The sequence below is a fragment of the Eulemur rufifrons genome, chromosome 9, assembly GCF_041146395.1.
Source record: "Eulemur rufifrons isolate Redbay chromosome 9, OSU_ERuf_1, whole genome shotgun sequence".
NCBI classification, from domain to species: domain Eukaryota; kingdom Metazoa; phylum Chordata; class Mammalia; order Primates; family Lemuridae; genus Eulemur; species Eulemur rufifrons.
Genome location: NC_090991.1, coordinates 5,286,306 through 5,313,816, shown reverse-complemented (window position 1 = coordinate 5,313,816; position 27,511 = coordinate 5,286,306). Strand labels below are relative to the sequence as shown.

Here is a 27,511-nt window from a genome sequence, read left to right as displayed (position 1 = left end):
GCCCCTGTTCCTGCACCCACCATCCATCAATAGCCTGGAAGCATCTAGCCAGGGATGTTATAGGACTGAGCTGGTTTGTTTGCTTTCCTCCTACGTCCCAGTCCTATGCTGCTTCTTGTCTAATGTCTGCAAACAGTGATTTTATATGTCTTGTCTAGTTTTCTAGTTGCTTATCAAGTCAGGTTAAATCCAGTCCTTTCTACTATATCTGGATTGAAAGCAGAGGTCTGTTTCAAATTTTTAACATTCTGTGAATAATACTTTCACACGGTAACATGGAGAAGTGATGGCTGTGGACTTTTCAGTTTTTTTTTTCTTTTTTAAGTTTTTGCTGAATAGTGAAAAGAAAACAAAGAGGCAGCCTTGTGTAAGGGATGAAACAAAGGACAGAATGGGCCAGTCATGCTTGCATGACTGCAGCCCACGCTCTCCCTGCTCCCTCGCCACCCCCCCCACCACCACCGCCACCACTGCAGGATTTGTCCAACTTCTTATGGATCCTGACTCTCTCGTTGTCTTCCCCTGAACTTGTCTGAATCTGCTTTGAATCCATGCATTAACTGTCATACTAGCCGCATTTTGTTTCAACATTTTGAAAATCGGCTGAATATTGTGAGAGGGGTACAAAGTGCTGGGGACTGACAGATTAGAGGCCCATCTTCTAGATGGGGAAGGTGAGACTCTGAGAAGGTGATCATCTACTGAAGATCACACTACTTGGTAGAGCAGGGGCATGTGCCTGGGCTCTTTCCCCTGTATCATTCAGCCCTTGGTTTTTATTTTGTTTTTTTTTTTTAAATTAATTAATTAATTTATTTCTGTATTTTATGTTTGTATGTATGTATTTACTTATTTATTTTATTTTATTGTTTTAGACGGGCTCTCTGTCAGTTGCCCAGTCTGGAGTGGAGTGGTGCAATGATAACTCACTGTAGCCTGGAACTCCTAGACTCAAGGGATCCTCCTGCCTCAGCCTCTCTAGTAGCTGGAACTACAGGCATGCGCTACCACGCCTGGCTAGTATTTTTTTTTTTAATTTTTTAAAGATGGGTGGGGTCCTGCTATGTTGCCCAGGCTAGTCTCGAACTCCTGGCATCAAGTGATCCTCCCGCCTCAGCTTCTCAAAATGCTTAGATTACAGGCGGGAGCCACCAGGCCAGCCACTATTTATAGCTAATATTTATTGAGTCCTTATTACGTGCCAAACACAAAGCTCAGTGTTTTAAATATGTCTATTATTAATCCTAACAGCCATGCCAGGCAGATATAATTGTCTCCAATTCAGTGATGAGAAACGTGAAAGTCAAAAAGTGAAGTGACTGGTCTACTATTCCATACCTGCTGCGGTTTGAACCCTCTTTTGTTCTACCGCTAACTGGAAGTAGGACCACGTTAAAGTTAAACGTAAGCAACACCATTCACCCATAATCCCACTGCCCAAGCGGCTTACCCGAGTCAAATGGGGCAGTCCCTCAGCGTGGTCCCGGAAATCCCCGCTGTCTCCCCACCAACCTGGCCTGCAGCCAAAGCCGATCAGTCCTAACTGTCCTTGTCCCCAGGTGAGCAGCTGCACCACGCGGACTCTCCCAAGCGAGGGAGGAGCCAGCCCCGCCCCCCGCCCCGCGCAGCCAATAGCGCCGGTGCGTTTGGGGGCGGGGCCCGCCTGATTGTGCGCTGTGATTGGACGCCTTCGGGGGCGGGGCCAGGCCGGGGGCGGTGAGCGCGGAGTGCAGAGAGTGGGCGCGAGCTGGCGCGCGCCAAGTTTGGGGTGCGCGGCTGCAGCGGTGGGTCACGCGGCTGGCGCGTGTCGGTTGTTCCCAGTGTCCGGGAGTCTGATGGGACTGAGGCGTCGCTAGGTGCGTGCACGGGGCCCTTTCCGGTAGGTGGCCGGCTTCGGTCCCGAGGCCTCGGCGTCTCCCGCCTTCGCTCGCTTTCCCCGCGCTCTGTGGAGCCGGAGTGACGGGAGAGGCGCCGGGCTGCGGCCCGTTCCCAGGCACGGTCGGAGTGGTAGGAGTGGTGGCCTCGGCCCGGACGCGAAGGCTGACTGGGCATAACTCACCGCTCTCCACGGAGCACCCTTCTCGTCGAGCATTTTCGTTTCAAGCACGGCCACTCGGCGCGCTCCAGCGCAGCCGCAAGCCCAGTGCTAGCGTTCCCGTTTGGCAGAAGGAGAAGGCGAGGCCCGGAGAGAGGAGCCCCCTTAAGGGGCAAAGCCCTGCTTCTCAAAGCCCGCGCTCCTAACCGCCACACGTGTGGGGGCTCTGCTTTTGGCGTGTGTTCCTGTGGGGGATGGGCTCTTCCGGTTGCTCGCAGTCTGTCACCCCCTGTTCTAGGGGACAAACGTTGCGTCGCAAAGTTCCTGGCCCAGTGCCTGTGCTTCAAGGTTCTGGAAGTTTCGTGTCCCCTGGTCAGCTGAGGCCAGCACAGATGCCGTGCTCTCACTCGGCCGGTTGCTGGACTGGAAACACCAGTTTAGGTTCTTACAGAATCATGTTTTAAATTCCTTACTGGAGGGGACATGCAACGGAGGTGGGTAATTGTGTTTTTATTTAGTGCAGTGTCCTGGGAAGAGGCTTGGCGACTAAGGGTAAACCAGAGCGCAGATTCTGGCACCTAATTATTATATGACCTTAGACGAATTAGCTCTCTCGGCCTCAGTTTCCTCCTCTGTAAGGTTCTCGCTCTGTCGCCCAGGCTGGAGTGCGGCGGCCTGATCGTAGCTCACTGCAGCCTCGAACTCCTGGCCTCAGACCGGCCTCCCACTTCAGCCTCCCAAGTACCCAGGACTGCAGATGTCCACCACCGTGCCCGGCTAATTTTTTTTATCATTATTTTTATTTTTTTTTTTTGTAGAGACAGGATCTCACTCTATTGGCCAGGCTGGTCTGGAACTCCTGGAGTCAAGCAATTCCCAGGTTTCTCTGATAACAATAATTGCTAATTTTTTTGAATCCTTTGGCACTATTCTGAGTGCTTTCTGCCTGATGTCTCGTTTTAACGCTCACATGGAGCTTCAGAACTCCCATCATCCCTGTGTTGTATGTTGGGAGACTGAGACATAGAGCTGTCCGTAATTGGGGTGGTACATTCCTAAGTGGCGGAGTGGGATTTGAACCCAGAGTCTGTGCTGTCCCCACCAGCCTTGCCGTGGTGAGCTTCAGCATGCACTTCTCCGGTGCGGCGGTGGGAGAATTGTAGGAGTCCAGCTTGTCAGATACCCTGCTCGTTTCCATGAGGAACGATGACCTCCAATTGGGCTTTTCTAGTTGTTAGTTTCAGATTTCACAGATAGGTTGAGAAACAGGATAAGGCAGAGGTTTCTAGAAAACAGTTTGAAACTCGTAAAATGTATACTGTCATGGTAAAAAGCTGTTCTGTGCTTGCTCTTTTTCTTGGGCCTTTGAATCCCATCTCCTGTGACTTTGCTTTGTTCCCCAGACTTCAGTGACTTGAGCCTGATTTCCGACTGAAATCTGAAGGAAGTCATGCTGCTTCTTATCTTGGGCTTTGCGCTTGGTGTTTGCGCTGCCCAGATTGCTCCTACCCCAGATCTCCTGTGCTTGGCTTCTATCCACTGTTCAGATTTCAGCTCAGGGGCTTTCCACGGCCCCTTCTAAAGTAGCTCCCGCCCACTTGTTGTCCTCCTAGCAATTATCACTGCCTGAAATTATCCCGTATACTTCTTGTTTACTTGTTTAAGAGCAGGGCCTCTGTCTTATCAACTCCTTTATTCTTAGTGCCTAGCTCTCTGCCTGGACATAGGAGTTGCTCAGTAAATGTTTGTTGAATGAATGAATGAATGAATGAATTCATTGTAGGCTAATAGCAATGGAGTAGAGCTCGTAGATATCAGAAACTTCTCTTTGTTCTTTTTCTTTTTTCCACCTCTAGTAAGGCCAAGGCAGCCGGCGCGGTGGCTCACGCCTGTAATCCTAGCACTCTGGGAGGCCGAGGTGGGAGGATCCCTTGAGCTCAGGAGTTCGAGGCCAGCCTGAGCAACGGCGAGACCCTGTCTCTACTAAAAATAGAAAGAAATTATCTGGATGACTAAAAATATATATGTAGAAAAAAATTAGCCAGGTATGGTGGTGCTTGCCTATAGTCCCAGGTACTCGGGAGGCTGAGGCAGGAGGATTGCTTGAGCCAAGGAGCTTGAGGTTGCTGTGAGCTAGGCTGACGCCACGGCACTCTAGCCCGGGCAACAGAGCAAGACTCTGTCTCAAAAATAAAATAATAATAATAAGGCCAAGGCAAAAATACTTATTTTTAATTAAACATGGAATTACCATATAACCCAGCAATTCCACTTCTGGGTATATATCCCAAAGCACTAAAAGCCAGGACTGCAACAGATATTTGTATGAGAATGTTCATAACAGCATTATTCACAGTAGCCAAAAGGTGAAAACAATCCAAATGTTCATCAATAAATGAATGTATAAATAAAACGTGACATATACATACAATAGAATATCATTCAGCCTTGAAAAGGAATGAAATTCTGTCACATGGAAGACCTTTGAAAACATGATGCTAAATGAAATAAGCCAGACAGGAAAGGACAAATATTGTATGATTCCACTTACATGAGTGTGGAATCACTCAAGTACTTGAATAATGAAATCCATACAGAAAGAATAGTGGTTGCCAGGGGCTGGGCAGCGGGAGGAATGGGGAATTTGTTTATTGGGTACAGAATTTCAATTTGAGGTGTCGAAAAAGTTCTGGAGATAGATGATGTGATGATTAGACAATGAGAATGTACTTAATGCCACTGGATTGTTTATTTTAAAATGGTTAAAATGGTAAATTTTCGGTTATGTGTATTTTATCACAATCTAAAATAAAAAAAAAAAAAAGAGAGAGAGAAGTTCAAGTTACTGTGCATGTTTTCCAGCCAACCTCAAGAAAAGATGCTAAGTGTGTATTCAGATTGGGGGGCTTACTGGATCCTAAATAGTAACAGGATGCAAGGAAGAAGACCCTGCGTGGGTGGGTAATGAGAGCAGGGATGGTGCTGCTGGACCGAGAGGACAGGGACAGCCACACTGGCAGCTCTCACCAAGGGTTAGGAAGTAACTGTGGCTCAGAATCGGCATCTAGGATCAAAAAAGGGTTTGCAGTGAGGGCAAGAGGCCTGCAAGTTGTTACGCTGAAGTGAAATCAGTCCTGGAGGAAGGTAGAGACTTAGAGCTGAACTGAATGCCTTTCCCAGAATAATTGTAGGTGTCCCCCCCTTAGAGAAGTTTTCTGAATGGACTTCAGTTATTTGGTGGTTAAGAAATATCCCGTGTGTGTTGTTGGCCACCTTTGAATCCTTTTAACTTTGAGTAATGTTTAAGAGAAGTTTTTCTCTGTGGGGTTGTAGGACCAGAGGGCCTGTTTTGGCCATGGCATGTTTTTATGGCTTTCCCACCTGCCCCTGCCGAGTGGGTGGATGTTGGCTTTTACACTCTGCTCTCACTCTCAAGGCTGCTGAAGGACTCGCTGTGGCCAGCCTTGCTGCCCGGGGTCTGAGCAAGGTGGTGCTACTGTGGCCGCAGAAGTGTCCCTGGCTTATGTTCCAATAATGGCTGCTTTGAAAGCTCCATTAGGAATTTCCTGGTTAAAGATTATTGATAGTTTCTTTATACTAGCTCTGCCAGTGATAAAGAAGGATTGCTGTGATTTAGGACTACTAGGCTGTTTGTTTTAATGGTTATGTGCTATAATTTGGCAAATTATACGGTCTGTGCACTCTTGGGAAATGGGCTCTCTCCTCATGATTGGCCCTTTTTCACTCTACACACCCTCTCCTCAAATAGGCCTCTTGTCCCTGCTACCTAAAAGGAGCCCCTGCTTGCCCTGCTGGCCCCCAACCCCCATTTTTTACCTCCGTTTGTCATTGTCCATTTAGTGCACGTTTTTGTTTGTTGCCTGTCTTACCCCCTCCTCCCCAGAGCATTTCCTACTTTTTTTTAAAGAGATGCTCTCCTGTAGTCCCAGCTAGCCTGTTGTCCCAGCTACTCGGGAGGCTGAGGAAGGAGGATCACTTGAGCCCAGGAGTTGGAGGATGGAATGAGCTATGAGACACCACTGCACTACAGCTGGGGTGACAGAGTGAGACTCTATCTCAAAAAAAAAAAAAAAGTGTTGCTAGGATTAAAATGAAATAACTTAAATTCAGTGCCTAGTAGGGGCCTTTCATACAGCAAAACTCCCATTTGCCCTTTCCTGGAGCCTGAAGAAATGTGTGTAGACTGAAGGAATAGGTGCTATATTGCTGTACTTAAGTGGCCTTTTTTTTTTTTTTTTTTTTTTTTTTTGACTAGTCAAGTACAGTAGCGTTAAGTTGCTATTTATAAAATACTACTAGTGGTCATCCTGGAAAGATTATCCCAACTGCCTGTATCCTGTTCATCATTACCTTATGTATCAGTCCAGAAAAATCTTTTGAAAAGTTACAAAATAGGGAATTCTTACCATTTTATGAGAACCTACCAGTTTCCTGCTGGTGGAATTGTTTCAAGTCAGCAATTCATCTGTTCAGTCATTGGGCAGATATTACTTCTTCATGTATGGCTGTGCTCGGGTACTGTGAGAGATTTAAAGAAAGCAACAGTTCGTGCCTTCAAGGAACTTAGTTTAGTTGGGAGGATGAGCTGTACCCATGAAAAGTTTAGTTGAAAGGAGGCCCTCAGAGGGAAGGGCCTGGGGGTAGGCAGGGTTGGAGAGAGCAGGGTCAGTTTTCTTTACTGAGGAAGATGAGCTGACATCGAAGTTCAGAAAGGAATCAGAGGTTCCACATAGTGGAACAGAAATAGAATATGCTTGTGTTTACCAAGCAATTCTGAGGGAAAGGCTAAAAAAATGTGTTGGTAGTTTAACAATTCAGGAGAACTAACAGGTTGTGATGAGCATTGACCAAATTTAATATTGGAAGCTACACGTGGTTTTCCCATTTTTTAGGCACCTTTGAACCAGTGCAATGGCAACTCCAGTCAACGGGGCCCACAAGGATGCTGACCTGTGGTCCTCACATGATAAGATGTTGGCACAGCCTCTCAAGGACAGCGACATTGAGGTGAGGTTTGTGGAGTCTTCACAAATATTTTATACTGGTGGCCTTTGTTTAAACCTCTTGTTCTAATCATAAATTAACTTTATTAGGGATAACCTTGCAATTAATATAAGCATACTGGATTTAGAGGCAGTGGGTAAAAGTCCTTTGAGGGTAAATTTAAAGAATTTCTGAGTTTCTGCAAAGGGCAGAGCACTGTGCTGTGTGCTCTAGAGGAAGTGGAGAAGGGGAAAGGTCACTGAGATTTGACCTTTTCCTTATAGTTCACAGGGACTGTATGTCTATCTAGACACCTGGAAGCACCTTTATTTATTTGTTTATTTTTATAACAGCTGTATTGAATTATCCTCTACTTACCATACAATTCAGTGGTTTTTAGTATGTTCATAATCAATTTTAGAACATTTTTATCCCCCCCAAAAAAAACCTGGACCCCACTAGCAGTCACCCCAAACTCCCCAACCCTGGGCAATCACTAATCTACTCTGTCTCTACTTTTTGCCAAAGTATATTTTTTTTTAAGGAAGGAGGAGCAAGCGATAAGGTTTATGGAGGGATAAACGTGAAATATAGGGATAAAAATAACAGAATGGTGTAAAATAAAAATTACATGGGATACTTAAAGATAATTTTCTCTTAAATCATTTTGTTTTCCTTAATTCATTGACTTCTATTAGTTTTTTTCCCAGATGCTAAAACCTTTGAAGAGGATTTGTTCTATTCTTTAAGCGTTAGAAGAGTCTTGTTAATTTGGTTATTTGAGTTATGGTCTGCTTCTGAGGGCACACTATGATTCTGTGATAGTGTCTTTTCTCTTTAGGAGGTTATGGCTTTTATCAGAGCAAAATTTTAAACTAAAATGTCCAAATGTCTAGCATCTGTTTTCTTCTCATAAGGTTTACAACATCATTAAGAAGGAAAGTAACCGGCAGAGGGTCGGATTGGAGCTGATCGCCTCGGAGAATTTCACCAGCCGAGCAGTTTTGGAGGCCCTGGGCTCTTGCTTAAATAACAAATATTCTGAGGGGTACCCAGGCCAGAGGTATGTAAATGTCTTCAAAGGCCTTCTCCTGACTCAGTGATGTGGAGTACTGAATCAGTGTAGACTCCAAACAATCTCAAAATTTCAGAAAACAGCCAGATTCCCATATTTTAAAGTTGGGGAAGCTGAGACTCGCTCAAGTTCAGACTTCTCAGGGTTGCACACAGGTACCAGAGCTGGGGCTGGAATCCACATGTTCTCACACTGTGGTATAATAAGAAATAACTATTTGGTCTTTGTCCCTGGTTCTTGCCACAGAGCCCTAAAACCCTTGGAATCTACAGAGCAATTGGTATGTCTTTTTTTGTTCATCACAAGCCCATTTCAGCCACACCTGAGATTATGCTAACCAGGTGACTCAGGGTGTGGCCCCTGGATAGCTTCAGCATAGAGTCTGGTCACCAGAATAACCAAACACATGATTAGAGGGTTAGAACTTTCAGCCACTCACCCTGACTGGGGAGGAGAGGGGGACTTGAATGAGATTTAGAGAGCTTTGTAGAGGTCACTGTGTGGCAAACACATTGGTATGCTGTGACGGTGAGCACCCTGGGCTCTGCATTCCGCACTAGTACTTTGCCGTGGGCATCTGTTCCATTTGGGTGTTCCTGAGTTGTATCCGTTATGATAAACTGGTGATCATAAGGAGAGTATTTTCCTGAGTTCTGTGGGTTGTTATAATGAATTATTGAACCTGAGTGAGAGTTGTGGGAACTGCTGAATTTCTAGCCAAGTTGGACACAAGTGCAGGTAACCTGAGGGGGTAACTGGGGGCAGTCTGGGGGACTGAACCTGTAACCTGTGGAGCTTGCACTAACTCAGTAATTAGTGTCAGAATTGAATTCAATTGCTGGACACCCAGCTGGTGTCTGAGAATTGGTTTTGGATGTTGGAAAACAACCACATGCCCAATCTGTCTCAAAGATTCCAACATCTCTAGTTGATCTTATTGAAGGTACTCTGATGGCTTCTGGGCTTTTTTCCCCACCCAGTGAATATAAGGTTTCCTATATCTGCAAAGCGGTGAGGTAGGTGATTTCTGGCCCCCATGAGGTGTTCAAAATGTCAGTGTATTTTTGTCTGCAGGGTACCCATTAATCACTAGTAGCATTTCTTCTCTGTGAGTTCTGTCCAGATGAGAATAGACATGGATGAGGGGTATTCATCGCTTGTAGGGGAAGTTGATTTGAAGAACATGGGTTGGACTCCAGACCAAAATCAGGCTTCTGAATCTGTTGTCCAGAACTGAGTTTCCATCCACAGTCAGAGGTGCAGCAGCTGGGACACTTTCCCTATGCACTTACTGAATATTATCAATGCTAAGTATGCATTTTTTTCACATTTTAACATTTCTGAAACTAAGATAAATCCGATTGGTGGAGAGTCATAATTTGATTGAAAATGCTTTTTTATTTCTCAGCAATTAATAGAGTAATAGTGATTGCATAATGGAGACCATCTTAAAGTGATAAAGTGCTGGGTTCTAGGCACTGGGCTGAATATGATCACATACATCCCCTGTTTTTATTTCTTCTACAGCATTACTGTGCAGTCACCATTATCACCCCCCTTTCAAAGATAAGGACTTAGGTAGGTGAAAGAGTCAGCCCCAGGTTACACGGCTGGGTCTAGCCGGGCAGTGTCTGGCTGCACACACAAGGTCTTTCCAGTGTCCAAACATCTGGGTCAGTTTGAGGCAAGCAGGGCACTAGAGCCTCACTGTGACCATGAAGCACCAGTGTTTGCTGCCCTGGAAGATGGTTCATTGCTAAGACCCCTTGTAGCCCTGATAGCCCATAATTCTGTCATCCCTAGGCATGGGCTCTCCTTCAACCTGGTGGAGACCACACCCTCTTTGGTCACAGAGTTGGAAATTTAAGGCTGGAAGGGACCTTCAAGTTAATTTAGTGAAACCCCTTTTTGATTTTAAGACTCATTCTGTGATTTTTTTAATTATTTAGCTGAACCAAATAAGACTGGCACTAAAAACTTAAATAGAGATGTAGGTGATTAAGTCATTTATTCAAGTTAAAGGACTCTTAAAAGTTATTACCGATTTTCATTATCATATTAATAATGTGACTTTATCTTTTGGAACATTATTGATGGCCAAAGTTAATATTTGCAAACAATATTGATTTAAGAGTAATGACTTTGCCTGATATGAACCTAGAAACAAAGTTCTGTGTTTTTGTTTTTTTTGTTTCTTTTTAGATAGAGTCTTGCTCTGTTACTCTGGCTAGAGTGCAGTGGCATCATCATAGCTCACTGCAACCTCAAACTGCTGGGCTCAAGTGATCCGCCTGCCTCAGCCTCCCCAGTAGCTGGGACTACAGGCACAGGCTACCACACCCAGCTAAGTTTTCTGTTTTTAGTAGAGACAGGGTCTTGCTCTTGCTCAGGCTGGTCTTGAACTCCTCAAGGGATCCTCCCACCTCAGCCTTCCAGAGTGGTAGGATTACAGGTATGAGTCACTGCACCTGGCCTGTTGTTCTTTAATTTTTATAACTTTTAAATTATTATTATTTTTGAGACAGGGTCTTGCTCTGTTGCCTGAGCTAAAATACAATGGTGTCATCATAGCTCACTGCCACCTCCAATGGCTGGGTTTAAGCAGTCCTCCTGCCTCAGCCTCCCAGAGTAGCTGGGACTACAGGCATGTGCTGCCATGCCTGGTGTTTTTCTTTATTTTTTAAATAATAGTTTTGAGGCCGGGAGCAGTGGCTCACGCCTGTAATCCTAGCACTCTGGGAGGCCGAGGCGGGTGGATTGTTTGAGCTCAGGAGTTCAAGACCAGCCTGAGCAAGAGCGAGACCCCATCTCTACTAAAAATAGAAAGAAATTATATGGACATCTAAAAATATATATAGGCCGGGCGCGGTGGCTCACGCCTGTAATCCTAGCACTCTGGGAGGCCGAGGTGGGCGGATCGTTTGAGCTCAGGAGTTCGAGACCAGCCTGAGCAAGAGCGAGACCCCACCTCTACTAAAAATAGAAAGAAATTATATGGACAGCTAAAAATATATATAGAAAAAATGAGCCGGGCATGGTGGCACATGCCTGTAGTCCCAGCTACTCGGGAGGCTGAGGCAGAAGGATCACTTGAGCTCAGGAGTTTGAGGTTGCTGTGAGCTAGGCTGACGCCACGGCACTCACTCTAGCCTGGGCAACAGAGTGAGACTCTGTCTCAAAAAAAAAAAAAAAATAAAAAAAAAAAAAAATAAAAATATATATAGAAAAAATTAGCCGGGCATGGTGGCGCATGCCGTAGTCCCAGCTACTCGGGAGGCTAAGGCAGGAGGATTGCTTGAGCCCAGGAGTTTGAGGTTGCTGTGAGCTAGGCTGACACCATGGCACTCTAGCCCGGGCAACAGGGTGAGACTCTGTCTCAAAAAAAAAATAATAATAATAATAATAGTTTTGGGACATAAGTCATGTACTGTATAATTAACCCATATAAAATGTACAGTTCAATGCAAACTCCCTCTTACTGTGGTATTAATAAAATAAAAATATACATAACATAAAATTTGCTATTATAACCATTTTTCAGTGTACAGCTCAGTGGCATTACATGTGTTCACGCTGTTGTGCAATCATCTATCTCTAGAACTTTTCATCTTGCAGAAATGAAACTGTACACACTTAACTCCCTGCCGATAAGCATATGAAAAGATGCTTAACATCACTAATCATTAGAGAACTGCAAATCAAAACCACAGTGAGATATCACCTCACACCCATTAGGATGGCCACTATTATTAAGGTTATTAAGTATGGACTGTTCGATTTCCTTAAGTACTAAGTTTGACAGTTGATATCTCTGGTATTTCACTTTGACACTTCTTGTTTTATTTTAATTGTGAAGGTACATCCTCGTTTTTTCAAATGCATGTTTTGGCTTGTGATTATCATTTGGGTTTTTTAGAGCAGTTTTTTGCGAAACCATGGAGAAGTCAAAAATTCGTGTTATTTTTTAATGTGAATTCCGTCATGGAACCAATGTAACATAGACAGCTGGAAATATCAATAAAGTCTTTGGGAAGGATGTGGCTAATGAACGCACAGTACATTGATGGTTTGAGAAATTCCCTTCTGGTGATTTTAATCTTCAAAATGAGCCACGTGGGTGACCTGAGACCAAGGTGGATAATGAACTGAAAGCTGTAGTGGAAGCAAATCCATCTCAAGTTACGCATGAATTAGCAAGGTTTGACATTACTATTCCAACAATATTGGACCATTTGAAACAAATTGGCAAAGTAAATAAGCTGGATAGATGGGTTTCACGTGAATTAAACAAGCATCAGTAGAGAAATTGTCTCGAAGCTTGTTTTTCTTTGCTGTCATGACATAAAGACGAACCATTTCTACATATTATTGTTACATGTGATGAAAAATGGATTATTCTTGAGAATCCCAAGTGTTTGGCACAATGGTTGGATAAAGACGAAATGCTGAAACACAGTCCAAAACCAAATATTCATCAAAAAAAGCAAATGGTATGTGTTTGGTGGTCCAGCGCTGGTATTATCCGCTACTGCTTCATGAAACCTGGTCAGTCCATTACAGTGGATGACTACTGCAACCAATTGGATGAAATGATAAGGATGCTTGAGATTAAGTAGCAGATTGGTCAATAGAATCAGGCCAATCATCTTGCAAGACCACATGTCACAACAAACAATGCTGCTCAAACAGAAGCTAGACTTGGAAAGTCTCCATCATCCACCGTATTCACCAGACCTTGCACCAACTGACTACTAATGCTTCCAGGCTTTGGATCACTTCTTGCAAGGAAAAATATTCAATTCTCAACAAGCTGTGGAAAGTGCCTTTCTTGATTTCATTGCTACTCGCTCTCCAGGTTTCTTTGCTGCTGGCATAAATAAGCTACCATTAAGATGGCAAAACTGTGTCGATAGTTTAGGCACATACTTTGATTAATTATACTGCTTCTTATTTGAGATACAATAAACTAAACTTTTGATTTAAAATTAGACATTTCATATTTAATGACCTAATAAAAAATAGAAAATTCTGGGCAGTGATTTTTTGGATATGACCCCAAAAACAAATATAAACAAATGAGATTGCATCAAGCTAAAAAGCTTCTGTACAGCAAAGGAAACAAAAGTGAAGAAACAACCTACAGAATGACAGAAAATATTTGCAAATCAAACATCTGATATGGGGTTAATGTCCAAAGTATATAAGTAACTCAAAAAACTATAGCAAGAAAACAGCTAGATTAAAGAATGGGCAGAGGAATAGACACTTCTCAAAAGAAGACATTCACATAGCCAATAGGTATATGAAAAATAATTCAACATCAGTAATCATCAGGGAAATGCAAATTAAAACCACAATGAAAAAAAAAACCACAATGAGATAATACCTCAAAAGATAAAATGTGTTTGCAAGGATGTGGAAAAATTGGAACCCTTGTGCACTGTTGGTAGGAAAGTAAAATGTTGCAGCCACTATGGAAAATAATATCATGGTTCCTCAAAAGTTAAAAATAGAATTACCATATGACACAGCAATTCCACTTCTGGGCGTATATCCAAAAGAATTAAAAATGGAGTCTTGAAAAGAGATTTGCACACCCATGTTTGTTGCAGCGTTATTCACCAATAGCCAAGAGATAGAAGCAACCCCAATATCCATTGACAGATAATAGATAAACAAAATGTGGTATATACATATAACCACATAACATATAACGGAATATTACTCAGCCTTAAAAAAAATCCTGTCACATGCTACAACTGTGAATGAACCTTAAGGACATTATGCTAAGTGCAATAAGCGTGTCACAAAAAGCCAAATGCTACATGATTCCACTTATATAAGATATTTAAAGTAGTCAGACTTTTAGAAATAGCTGGGGGAAGGGAGAAATGGGAGTTGTTTAATGGGTATAGAGTTTCAGTTCTGAAAGATGAAAAGTGCTGGAGATCTGTTGTGTAACAATGTGTATGTTGAGGTGGTCTCCGACTTATGATGATCCGATTTACAGTTTTTCAACTGTTCGATGGTGCAAAAATGACATGCATTCAGCATAAACCATATTTCAAGTATTCATACAACCATTCTGTTTTTCAGTACAGGATTAATTACTTGAGATATTCAATACTTTATTATAAAATAGGCTTTGTGTTAGATGGATTTACCTTACTATAGGCTAATGTTTATCGTTCTGAGAATGTTTAAGGTAGGCCAGGCTAAATTATGATGTTTGTTAGGCCAGGTGTATTAAATGTATTTTTGATTTAAGATTTTTTTTTTTTTTTAGAAACAGGGCCTTGCTCTGCCCAGACTGGATGCAGTGGCTCAATCTTAGTTCACTACAGCCTTGAACTCCTAAGCTCAAGTGATCCTCCCGTCTCAGACAAGTGTGTGCCACCACACCCTGCTAATTTTTAAATTTTTCATAGAGACGGGTATCTCACTATGTTGCCCAGGCTGCTCCTGAACTCCTGGCCTCAAGCTATCCTCCCGTCTTGGCCTCCAAATTGCTGGGATTATAGACATAAGGTACCTTGCCTAGCCCAAGTTAGGACATTTTCAATTTATGATGGGCTTATTGGAACATAACCCCATCATAAATTGAGGAGCATCTGTACTTAACACTATTGGACGGTGCACCAAAAAATGGTTAAGGTGGTAAATTTTATGTTTTTTTACCACAATAAAAAAATATATATTTATATTTTAATTTTTAAAGCTTTTTGTGACCATAAGATTTAAGAGTTAAAAATTACTAGCTTGAGTTATTATTAGTATACAGATAATCAAAAACATAAATATATGATAAATTTTGATATGTAATTAAATGAAAACAAAATTTTATTAGAAATGCAAAAAGATCAAAAAACAACTCTCCAGTCCTTCCCTGGCCCTGGCAACAACCTATACTTTTTGCCCCTGTGAATTTGATTACTCTACATCCCTCATTTAAGTGGAATTATGCAGGCTTTGTGTTTTTGTAACTGGTTGATTTCACCTAGCATAATGGTTTCAGGGTTCATCCCTGTTGTAGCACGTCACAGGATTTCATTCCGTTTCAAGGCTAGAAACCTCTCTTTGCATAGATGAGATAGTTGTTCAAAGTCCCACAGCTGGTTTGGTCTCCTGACTTGATTCCAGAGGTGTTGATGGAAAAACTGATCATGTTGAGTTCAGCCTCCACACTCTAACAAGTTCTTTTCATTATTTCCCTCCACTTGTGTTCCACCGTCTCATCCCTTAGCTTCTTTGGCCTCTATGAAGCACAGAGTTTCAGAGGCCAGAGTGAATTTAAGTCTCCTGCTCTCCTTCCACAGATACTACGGTGGGACTGAGTTTATCGATGAGCTGGAGACACTCTGTCAGAAGCGAGCGCTGCAGGCCTATAATCTGGACCCACAGCGCTGGGGAGTCAATGTCCAGCCCTACTCAGGTGATTGCCAAGTCCAGACCCCTGCATGCCTGTCTCCCTAGGCTGATGTGCACCAAGAAGAGTTTTAAGAAGGACTGCCTGTAAATAAAGGTCAAGATAAGCCATACCCTCCTGGGCACATGCGTCCTTCTCCATTTCCCTGGGGCTCCCAGCTCTGCACCCTCCTGGGCAGTGCCCAATTGTCTCTGAACTTCCCCTACACCTACTCTTGAGTGGACTAGTGCAAGGGCACCTCCTGGGGCTCAGAGAAGGCACGAGGATGGCCAGGCCTGCTCTCTCCACTCCTGGGTGGACACCTAGTGGCTAAGTTCTCGGATGCTGCTTGGTACCTCAGGTAGAAATCATCGTATCTCTTCTGGTCTACCTATTTCAGGCTCCCCTGCAAATTTTGCAGTGTACACTGCCCTGGTGGAACCCCATGGGCGCATCATGGGCCTGGACCTGCCTGATGGGGGCCACCTGACCCATGGGTTCATGACAGACAAGAAGAAAATCTCTGCCACATCCATCTTCTTTGAATCGATGCCCTATAAGGTAAGAGAATGTCTCTCTCTATATAGCCGTCATTTCCACAGAAGACCTCCAATGTTTGGCCACACCTGTAAGGATAAGTATAGTGATTTTGTTCATGTGGCACTACAGGAAGTCCCTGCTTTGTACCATTTTTCATTTCCCTGCTCTGGGGACTCCTCGGGCTCTCAGGGCCTGCTGGGGGCATCTGGGCTAGAGATGAGTGTCTGAGCTGAGGCTGCAGGGAGAGGAGGCAACTACTGGGGAGGGCTCAGATGCAGCAAGGGTGGTGGCCACCCCAGATCCACGGGGGCAGCAACCCCTGGGGAATAACAACTCCCAGCAGCAGGTCAGCCACAGCTGGACCCCCAGCAGCAGCTGCCAATTCAGCAGCTCTGCCCTCACCTTGTGACATCACTGCTGGGAACCCTTGTGGACCAGCAGCTGCAAGGACGCAGTAGCTACAGGGGACAGCAACATCCCTGGCCCCAGCACCTATACTTGCAGTGCCACCATGAATAGCCACAGACCTCCACAGTCGGGTTAGAGCCAGCTCCTGCCTGTAGATGGTGGCTATAATGGGTGCCGACAGTCCTCGACTTACAGTGGTTGGACTTACTAATCTTCCACTTTATGATGGTGCAAAAGCGATACACATTCAGTAGAAACCGTACCTTGAGTCCCCATGCAACCATTCTTTTTTTCACTTCCAGTACAGTATTCAATAAGTTACATGAGATATTCAACACTTTATCATAAAATGGGCTTTTGTGTTAGATAGATTTGCCCAACTGCAGGCTAATGTAAGTATTTCAAACATGTTTAAGACAGGCCAGGCTAACCTGTGATGCTCAGTAGATTAGGTATATTAAATGCATTTTCAACTTACGATGTTTTCGACTTAATGATATTTTCAGCTTGCGATGGGTTTGTTGGGATGTAGTCCCACATAGATCAAGAAGCATCTGTATGGCTCAACCCCTACACCCGATCACCACCCCACTTCCCAGACTTGTCCTCAGCCAGCTGAAGCCAGTATAGCAGTGTGCCCAGGAGTGGAACCAGCACCATCAGAACCAGTGCCCAGGGATAACAGTAGGGTGTGCAGGGCCCCAAGCAAATATTTGTTTTGTGGGAGACCCTATGTATATAAACGATTGGGTCAAAAAATGCACAGAAGATGTGTAGGCTCGTGTGAGGCATGGTGATTTATTTATAGAGGTGAAGGATGATAGGCAGGAAAGAGGTAACTTGCTTATTCTTTTATTGTCCAGTGTTGGTGATTCTTCTGAATGTCCAGAAACCACCTTTTCATGTTCTTTGTTGTCATATGTGCCATTCCTGGTTAGCTTCGTATTTGTTACCTTGATAAAAACGTAGTCATGCATTTTTATGTTTGGCTAAACATCAGACACATTTTATTCTCTTAAGGAAATCAAGCCAGCATCCTTTTTGGCATTCCGTGGTCTTTGTTGCTTGTTGTTGATTTTGTGTTTACTCAGCCTTTGTCTCAATTATAGTGATTTCCCATGTGTTCTTTTGTGCAAGTGGACTTTCATTTCTTCTCATGGACAGCCTAGGTGTTTGTAGTCACAGATCTCCTCATTGGCCAAGGCTGGCCTTGAAGATGGATTTTTTTTTTTTTTTTTTTTTTTTTTTTTTGTGAGACAGAGTCTCACTCTGTTGTCTGGGCTAGAATGCTGTGGCGTCAGCCTAGCTCACAGCAACCTCAAACTCCTGGGCTCAAGCAATCCTCCTGCCTCGCCTTCCGAGTAGCTGAGACTACAGGCATGCGCCACCGTGCCCAGCAAATTTTTTCTATATATTTTTAGTTGTCCAGCTGCTTTCTTTCTATTTTTTTTAGTAGAGACAGGGTCTCACTCTTGCTCAGGCTGGTCTCGAACTCCTGAGCTCAAGCAATCCTCCCACCTCGGCCTCCCAGAGTGCTAGGATTACAGGCGTGAGCCACCGCACTTGGCCGAAGATGGATTTTGAAACTTGGGACAGTAGTAACAAGATACTTTGTATTTGGACTTAGAACATAAAAGCCAGTTTCCACACTTTTTTCATCACAGACTTGTGACAGAGAGTGTTTTCTGACTAGCTATTTAGAGCCTTAGCTGAGGCCTTGGGCAGCCTTACTCATGCTTTTCAGGCCAGTGTCCTTTATTCCTGAGGAGCCTGTTCCAGGCATTTGGAAGCTCAGTCCTGTGCCCATTTCCCTCTGGCCAGCCCCATCTTTGATGTGCACTGTGCAGGCTGCAGCCCCTTGGGCGCAGTGGGGGGTGGGGGCTGGGACCCTGGGCAGTTTATACAGCAGGAGGCACAGCTCACCCACTGCAGGGGTGCAGTGGGCACCACCCTCTGTGGGCAGGAGGAGGAGACAGACCTGATTGGCTGGATGAGCCATTCCTGATTAGTTTCATATTATCCAGGCTGTGGGGTTGGTCAGGGGGCCTCCCAGGGCCACCCATCCATCTCTGCCTTCAGCCCCTACCACACCCACACAGAGCCAGACATTCATTTTTCTCTGTGGAGCAGCAGTGACACCGCCCTTCTATTTTGTATCCAGTCCTCCCTGCGTCCCTGCTCCCAGCTTGTCCTCTGTGACTAGAGAATTTCTCCCCCTCCCTGGTCCTAAGTCACTGAGGGGGACTCCCTTCCTCTCTGCAGGCCTCTGCACTGCTCTGACCCCTTCGCCGCAGTTTGTTATAAATGCCTGTGAATTCTTCCAGGAATTATTCTATTGTCTCATTTTCAAGATTTAAAAAAACAAGAAAAACTTTTAAAACCCCTACAAGTTTAAAAAGCAAAATGTGGAAGAGAGCAACACAGATTTTTTTTTTTTTTTGTAATTACGGCTTTTAAAAAAAATGTTTAGAATTACATCCATTTTTTTACTGGGAGTCAGTTGTTGATATTTTATCGGGATAGCAGTTTCTTTGCCAAGTGCACACCCTTGAAGCAAAACATACAAAACAACCACAGATCATCTTTCAACCTGACTCTCTAGCTGAGGCCTCAGTTCCTGTAACCTTGCACACATGCTTCTATAATTGTGTTGGATTGTAAGTGCCTTTTTTATTTGGAAAGACTACCAGACCCGAAACCTTTCACTGCAGGTGTGCTGGTAGTTGCTGGTGGAGCCAAGCGGATGAGGGAGGAAGATTGCGGGTAGTGGTTTTGGGACAGGAAGTTTCTCTCCCTACCTGCTCCCCAGAGGCCTCCCACATCCCAGACCCCAAAGTTTTCCCTGCCATGCTCCACTTTGGTCATGTTTGCTTCAGCTTGACCTGTTTCAGAGCTTTAATAAACTGAACTTTCTAGGAAATGTGTTGCTAAAAAAAAATTGTTTTACATTTAATATTTAGATCTGCTGTCCATCTGGAATTGATGTCTTTCTTTTTTTTAATTAATTTATTTTTTTTGTTTGTTTTTTGAGACAGGGTCTCCCTCCATTGCACAGGTTAGAGTGCAGTGGCGTCATCATAGCTCACTGTAACCTCAAACTCCTGGGCTCAGGCAATGCTCCTGCCTCAGCCTCCCGAGTAACTGGGACCACAGGTGGATGCCACCACACCAGGCTAATTGTTCTATTTTTAGTAGAGACGGGGTCTCACTCTTGCTCAGGATGGTCTGGAACTCTTGACCTCAAGCGATCTTCCCACCTCAGCCTCCCAAAGTGCTAGGATTACATGTGTGAGCCACCACGCCCAGGCTAATTTTATTTTTTGATAAATTATATATAATTGTGGCATGCACAGTAATGTTATGACATATGTATACTGTGTGGAATGATTGAATCAAGCTAATTAACATATCCTTTTTCCTTAAATACTTATCATTTATTCCTTCTAACTGTAACTTTGCCCTTTGCTCAGTATCTCTCCATTCCTACCTCCCACCCCCGGCCACCATGCTATTTTCATCTTCTGTGAGTTTGATTGTTTTAGATTCTAGTTATAAGTGAGATCATGCAGTACTTGTCTTTCTGTGTGTGACATATTTTACTTAACATAATGCCCTCCATGTTCACCCATGTTGTTGCAAATGACAGAATCTCTTCTTTTTTTAGGCTGAATAGTATTCCATTGTGTCTATATACCACATTTTCTTTATCCATTTATCCATTGATGGACACTCAGGTTGTTTCCATACCTTGGCTATTGTGAATAATGCTACAGTGAACATCGTAGTGCAGCTGTGTCTTCAACAGACTGCAAGTTCCTAGGCTGTGTGCCCAGAAGTGGGATTGCTGGGTCTGGAGTTGATCTCTGTGTGTGGTGTAAGGCGTCCAGATCACATTTTTGTCCATATGGATATCCAGTGACTTGGTGCCATTTATTGGAAAGGCCATCCTCTCCCCATAGCACTGCGGTGTCACCATTATCATCCATGTGATGACCTGTATCATGAGGGTTCTGTTTATAGGCTCTCTCTGTTCCATCAGTTAGATTGTTTGCCTTTTCACAAAGGCTTGCTGCCTTAATTACCATAACTTTTCAAGTTTTTTAAAATTTCTCTTAATAGGCTGGGCGTGGTGGCTCACGCCTGTAATCCTAGCACTCTGGGAGGCCGAGGTGGGTGGATCGCTCAAGGTCAGGAGTTCGAGACCAGCCTGAGCAAGAGCGAGACCCCGTCTCTACTAAAAATAGAAAGAAATTATCTGGCCAACTAAAAATATATATAGAAAAAATTAGCCGGGCATGGTGGTGCATGCCTGTAGTCCCAGCTGCTCGGGAGGCTGAAGCAGGAGGATCGCTTGAGACCAGGAGCTTGAAGTTGCTGTGAGCTAGGCTGACGCCAAGGCACTCTAACCCCGGGCAACAGAGTAAGTCTCTATCTCAAAAAAAAAACAAAAATTCTCTTAATAATGTTTTGGTAGAGGTCTTATACATCTTTCATTGGATATTTTATGGTTTTTGGTATGATATTATTAAAATTTCATTTTCTATTTTCTTTTTGCTTATATACACATACATAATCGATTTTTGTTTTTCAATGCTGTATCCAATGACCTTGCTGAATTCACCTAGTTCTAACAGTTTGCCTCTAGAGTCTTGTAGCTTTTCTAGCTATATAATCATGTTGTCTGTGAGTAATGTCAGTTTTTAAAATTTCTTCTTTTTTTATCCTTAGCCTTTTATTTCTTTTTCTTGCCTCATTATACTCGGAATAGAAGTGGTATTAGCAGGCATTTTTGTCTTGTTTCTGAAGGTAACGTGTTTTAGTCTGCTTTGTGTGGTGTCTATTTGTTGCATCTATTTCATTCTGCAGGGGATTCTGGTTCCTTCTCATGAAAGGGTATTACCCCAGAGACAGGGTTCACTCTTCCCCCTGGGACTCCTCAGGGTCTCATGGGCCTTGAGCAATACTTGGTCATCTATACCACTTGTGTAAGCTGAGTACACCGGTAGCCTTTCTCACCCTCAAGTCCTTATCTAGGACATCTTTCCTCTTGTCATGGCGGGTGGAGCGAGCTCAAGTGGGAGGGCAGGAGGCACAGTTTGCTAGAGGAAGTAGCCTGAGCTGTGACTCCCTGACATCCCGCAGGTGAACCCAGACACTGGCTACATCAACTATGACCAGCTGGAGGAGAACGCCCGCCTCTTCCACCCAAAGCTGATCATCGCAGGTGATGGGCGGGTGGAAAGTGACCTTGTTCAGCAGCAGTGCCCTTGCCTCTTACAGAATGACGTGTAAAGATATTCTCGCCCTGACATAGCTGACTGCTAGTTTCTGCCTTGGAGAGCTGAGTTTCTTGGGTCAGAGTGGATTCTTTTCTTTCAGGGTAGAGGTTTGCCACCATTAGTGTTATGTGGAATAAGATCTGAGACTGTTCTCAGGGAAGCATGGAAATGTCAATCCCTGATTGATTGGGCTGGTAACGATAGTGGGGGCCATCCCAACCACCATGATACTGAAGAGGCAGATCCAGAGAGGCTGCCTTTAGCACAAAGATGTTTTTCTAGGACATTCTCCATTTCTGTTCTCAGAGATTTTAGGGAGGCAAATCTCTAGGCTTTCACATATGCATAGCCAGAGGCCACTTGGCAGATTTGCACTGAAGCCAACTCAGCTGGTCTGTGTACATCTCTGACTCAACTGTGTCACCTTTCCTATCTCAGGAACCAGCTGCTACTCCCGAAACCTGGACTACGCACGTTTGCGGAGGATTGCAGATGAGAATGGGGCGTATCTCATGGCGGACATGGCACACATCAGTGGGCTGGTGGCGGCTGGTGTGGTGCCCTCCCCTTTTGAACACTGCCACGTGGTGACCACCACAACCCACAAGACCTTGAGAGGCTGCCGAGCTGGCATGATCTACTACAGGAGAGGTTTGCCCCTGAGTGTTGGGTACAGACGGGAACCATGGTTTACATTTCTCCTGCAGAGGTTCAGATTCAGTTGAGGGAGCTGGGAACAGCTCTGACCTGGGAGCCTGACGCCAGTGCTTTAGAGAGCTGCTTAGGAAGGAGCAGTGGCAGGCTTTACAGAAAGGATCTAGAAGGAAGCCCTGAGCCACAGCTCTTGCTTCATTCCTGTATGTCCAGGTCCTAGGAAGGCAGCAAGGGGATTAGCAGCTGCTTGGTGTTGGAATGGTGATGGTTGCCAGTGGCCTTTTGCACAACTTACCCTCTCCTGAAGAGCAGGTGTCTGAGAGAAAGGAAGGTGTGCATGGCTGGCTGGGGGTTACCGGGAGGCCTCACAATGCAGCATTGTTCAGGTGAACTTCCATATTTCTAAAAGAGAAAGACTAACAGTAATCAAACTACAAGACACTGATACAGAAACCTGAATACAAATTTAGATGTTTTTGTGAGAAATTTCTCTTTTCAGTACTTACAGCCCACCTCTAGGCACTCCCCTTGTTTGGGATTCCCACACCTAGGAAAGCCCATTAGTGGTGCGATCTGCAGTCGGCCCATGGCAAGACCTGATGCACCACCCTTGGGTCAGCAGAGAAGCAGGCTGCTCAGGGGGCTGCAGTGCTCTCACCCCTGATGCAGGGGGTCCCTGTCCAGGCCCCGGCTGGGGCTGGACGCAGCCATGTGCTCACGCAGTTTCTCAGACCCTGTTGCTTCTGTGTTCTTCTGGGGACCTCTTTTAGCTGTGTTGATGTTTATGAGGCAGGTGGCCATTCCCACCTGCCCAGGAGACGTTTGTGTTTCTCTGCTGGGTGTTGACCCAGTGCTGATGGATTCTGGAGCCAGAGGGTCAGCAAATCCTGGCTCTGTCGCACACCCGCTACCCACTGTGTGGTCCTGGCCTGGCCGCAACCTCTTTGCGCCTCATTTCCTCACCTCCAGGGTGATAATACATTACCTGTCCCTTTGGAGTGCTATTTTGAGCACTCCAAATGTATGTAATGTAAACATACATACATACATACATGTATGTATGTAATGTAAACATACATACATACATACATGTATGTATGTAATGTAAACATACATTAATTTATGTAATGTGCTTAGAGTAGTTTTTGGTTCACAAGAAGCTCTATATAAATACTAGTTGTTGCTGATTATTACTGAATAGTAGTTATTATTACTGATTATTAACTTTTTCTCAGAAAGGAACTTCATTCCCCATATATAGCCAAATGAGTACTGTCTCCTTCAAAGAGGTCATCTCAGACACTTCAAGGAAATATGGCCCAAGGCATATTCTTTGTTAGTCTCAGTGGAGAAATTTCTGTCCTTTCATTTTTAAGGCCTTGTTATAGTCATGTTGTTAAGCAGAGATGCCATCAGAGGAGGCAGGTGTTCAGTTGAGGTGCTGGGACAGCATTTCAGCCAGAGCCATACACGGTCTCCCTGTTCCCAAGAACAAGAACGCTGGTCCGCCCTCGGGAAGCAAGAGCCCCTGTGTCCGGTTGCAGCACAGGCCAGTTCTCCGCACAGCCAGGAGTACAGGCCGGGCAGGCCCTTGACGCTCCCGTAGCCAGTCTGGGTTCAAGCCCCAAAAGGGAGAAAACGGGACAGCCTGCAGGGGCCCATTCTGATGCTTTTCTTTGTCCAGGAGTGCACAGTGTGGATCCCAAGACTGGCAAGGAGATTCTATACAACCTGGAGTCGCTCATCAACTCTGCTGTGTTCCCAGGCCTGCAGGGAGGGCCCCACAACCACGCCATTGCTGGTAAACCATCATCTCCTGCCGTGCTCATCCCGGGGCCCTAATTCCCATCTCCAAAAAGCAGGTTCCAGGACTTCCATGCTGGGGAGTCAACTAGAGGAGCACTCTCCAACCTGTTTGGCACCAGGGACTGTTATTATGGAAGACATTTTTTCCACAGACCAGGAGTGGAGGTGGGAGGGGAGGTGATGGTTCTGGGATGATTCAGGCGCATTACATTTATTGTGTACTTTATTTCTATTATCATTACAATATAATGGATAATGAAATAATTATACGATTCACCGTAGGTTGGAGACCCCTGAACTAGAGGACCGTTTTGTCCAGGAGATGCTAACAGAAGAAAAGGGAGACAGTTGAGATTGGTGTCAGGTGGGGACAGGAGGGAAGTGGTGGCCACTCCACATGTACGGCCACCTGGAGGCAAAGCTGGGTCAGGCCAGTTTGTAAAGTGTGTGGAGCCCTCTTTGAGAAACAGCAGGGAAGGAACCTGACAGACGAGGGCACAGCAAGGGTGAGGGAGATTCGTGTCTAGACCCCACAGGACGAGCCCCTCTCCCATGATGGGCCCTGGCCTGTGGGGGTGACCCTCCCTCTTAACATGGTGCCACACTGGTGACTCCAGGGTCGAGTTCCATGACTGCCCTGCAGGCTCTCTTAGGATATTTGTGCCGATCTCAGGGTCATCCCACTGTCTACCACGGTGCTCGGAATGAAGCTGTGACTTCTGGGTCAGGAGATGCACTAGCAGTTCCAAAGAGGAAACAAGGAGGGCGGTGTCGGGGGTCCTCGTTCTTGTGTTCTCTCCTTACGCCTACACACTCAGCATCCACGGTTTCAACTCTGGGATGCTGGGACCACCTGGTCCCCAGCCACTCTGGGCCCTTTCTGGTTGTTTCCACAGCACTGACTGGAGGCTCTGTGCCAGACTCGGGCGTGTAGACTTTGCATCCTCCTCCATTCTCCTTCAGATAACGAGTTCATTGACCTTAAGGAGCTCAGCAGCTCTGGAAGAATGTTTCACAGTGTAGGTTTGAGTGTCCCCAAAACGTACCAAGGTCTTAAACTACCCTGTGTACACTGGGGGAGTCATAGTGTATCGCCTGTATCATTTTGCCTTTAAGCAGCCCTCAGGACTGAACGCAGGTACAGGGTAGAACAGGGCCACGCCTCCCATCTGGGCTCTGATCCGAGAGATCTTCCTAACTTGGGATCAAAACATCAGCTGTTAGGGCAGCTAAGTAATCATTTTCACACATGAAGATTAAAAAGGACTGTCAAATCCATCTTGCGTAGGAAAAGCGTTGCGATGGTAATGTTATGAACTCTAAACTTCCATGAGAAAGGTTACCTCAAAAGCAGTTCCTGAGAGAGAAGAGGCTTCTTCAATAAAGGTCTGGAAGGTTAGCCCAGTACTTGTAGGGGTTTTTTGGAGAAGAATATAATAATGTCCTTTTGGTGACATTGAAAAGCATAGAAGTTTGGAAAGGAGTAATTTTTTTTGACTCATCTTTGCTTCTATCCTGCTTTTCTGACGCAGTGTCTCTCCCTGTCTAGGTGTTGCTGTGGCCTTGAAGCAAACCATGACTCCAGAATTTAAAGTCTATCAGCACCAGGTGGTGGCCAACTGCAGGGCTCTGTCTGAGGCCCTGAAGGAGCTGGGCTACAAAATTGTCACAGGTACAGGCACAACTGGTGCTCGGCAGCTGCTCTCCTCTTGGTCGAATTAAGCCTTGCTCCTTGGTTTGATGATCGGGATGTTGGCCCCATAGGGCAGTGGCCCCGGGCACTGCTGCCTTGACAGTGATGACCCAGGACCACCTTGGGAGGAGGTCGGCATCCCCTCAGAGCATGCCATGCCAGCTGCCCCGTCAGGTGGGCCACAGATGATCAGAATAGAAGCTGCCATGTGTCACCAGCGTGAGGACTGCACGTCCTCAGAACGGTTCTGCAGCAGGATACTCGAGGCTCACCTAAGAGAGGTTGGGCTGCAGGTCACAGCCCTGGTAGGTGGCAGAGCCCAGACTTGATCCTGGCAGGACCAGCACCTTCCTTGTGCTGTGCTTCGAAGTGCCTCTTGCCCTGCTGAGGTGGGGTGCAGCAGGCCCTCCCCACTGGCCGGGAAGCCTCTTGGTTTGCTGCATGTTCCCGGAGAGCTGGCTTGCTGTGGCCATGTTTGCTCAAACGCAGCCAGTCCTGGGCTGACTGACCGCAGGTGAGGTGCACTTTCCAGGGGAGGCTGCTCGGCAGTGCTGTCCACCTCCCAGTCACTGCAGGTTTCCACGGGGGTGACACGTCTTCCTGGCAGGCAATGTTCTCGATTATCCTGAGGAAGGGTGGCTGCGTTCCTAGGCTCACGAGGCTGCTGTACGTGCCAGCAGAGGTGTGGTCCAGGAAGACAGGTCCTGGTATCTGCAGACCTGGGTGCCCACTCCCTGCACCCTGCCCTTGACCCTTTGTGTGGATCACAGGCCCCCCGGTCTGTGGAGTGGGGCTCCCACCAACCCTTGTGTCCATGAGTGGCAGAGCTGGCCAAGGCTAGCTGGGCAAGTGCCCTCTTCTCAGTAGTCCTGGCTATACCCTCTTTTATATTCTACTTCACTTCCTGTCTATTCTTTCTTCTCCATCTTCCACATCTTCACATAATGAAGCCCCGGAAGTCCCAGTGTGGACTGTGACCTTCAGGGCCCCTTAGGTCACTGTTTCTCAAACTTGGATGTGCATGTGACCCCCTGGGGTCCTGTTGCAATGCAGATTCTGACGCAGCAGGTCTGGGGTGGGAGCTGTGCTGCTAAGCAGCTCCCAGGTGATGTAGTTTGGGAACCACCCTTGGCATTGCAAGGGCTTAGGCCACAGTCGTCTCCTGGCAGCCCCAGCACTAGGACTCCCAGTGAGTCTAGGGAGAACACGTCTCCTCCGCCTTCCCACACCCCAGGTCTGCCCTCGCCCCGTGTCCGTTGCTCCTGAGCTCCTGCTGCCGACCATTGCATACGTAACGGTTGTGAATACCTGCTTTGTGCCTGGCGCTGTGGCGAGTACCATGTCCAATATCTCATTTAAATCTCCTGACAGCCTTGGAATTATTGGTCGTTCTTTAACAAATGGGCATCTGAGGTTCCAAAATGTTGAGCTCCCTGACTAAAGCCACACAGCAAATTAAGTGGACTTAGCCATGGGACTCCAAAGCCAAGATACTGACTTAGTTCATCCATGTCTTTCAACTCATCTCTGCAACAACCCCGTGGCAGAGGTGAGGACACTGTTGTTACCCCCATCAGTACCCTGATTTAATGAAGTTTCAGAGTGGAGGATC

General features: G+C 45.6%; 1 protein-coding gene across 3 annotated transcripts in view; it reads left to right on the top strand.

Moving 5' to 3' along the window:
* The first annotated feature begins 1,726 nt into the window (after positions 1 to 1,726).
* SHMT1 (serine hydroxymethyltransferase 1) overlaps positions 1,727 to 27,511 on the top strand; it is a 32,152-nt gene continuing 6,367 nt past the window's right edge. The window contains exons 1-9 of one of the 3 annotated variants that reach the window (XM_069481946.1): positions 1,727 to 1,856; positions 6,949 to 7,063; positions 7,957 to 8,102; positions 15,431 to 15,546; positions 15,920 to 16,080; positions 21,610 to 21,691; positions 22,185 to 22,397; positions 24,085 to 24,201; positions 25,756 to 25,878. In XM_069481946.1, the coding sequence (XP_069338047.1) occupies positions 6,968 to 7,063; positions 7,957 to 8,102; positions 15,431 to 15,546; positions 15,920 to 16,080; positions 21,610 to 21,691; positions 22,185 to 22,397; positions 24,085 to 24,201; positions 25,756 to 25,878 (1,054 nt within the window). In that variant the 5' untranslated portion in view covers positions 1,727 to 1,856; positions 6,949 to 6,967. Of the gene's footprint in view, positions 1,880 to 2,476; positions 2,530 to 6,948; positions 7,064 to 7,956; positions 8,103 to 15,430; positions 15,547 to 15,919; positions 16,081 to 21,609; positions 21,692 to 22,184; positions 22,398 to 24,084; positions 24,202 to 25,755; positions 25,879 to 27,511 lie in introns of those variants that run through there. The other 2 variants (XM_069481947.1, XM_069481948.1) reach the window with 2 other exon arrangements.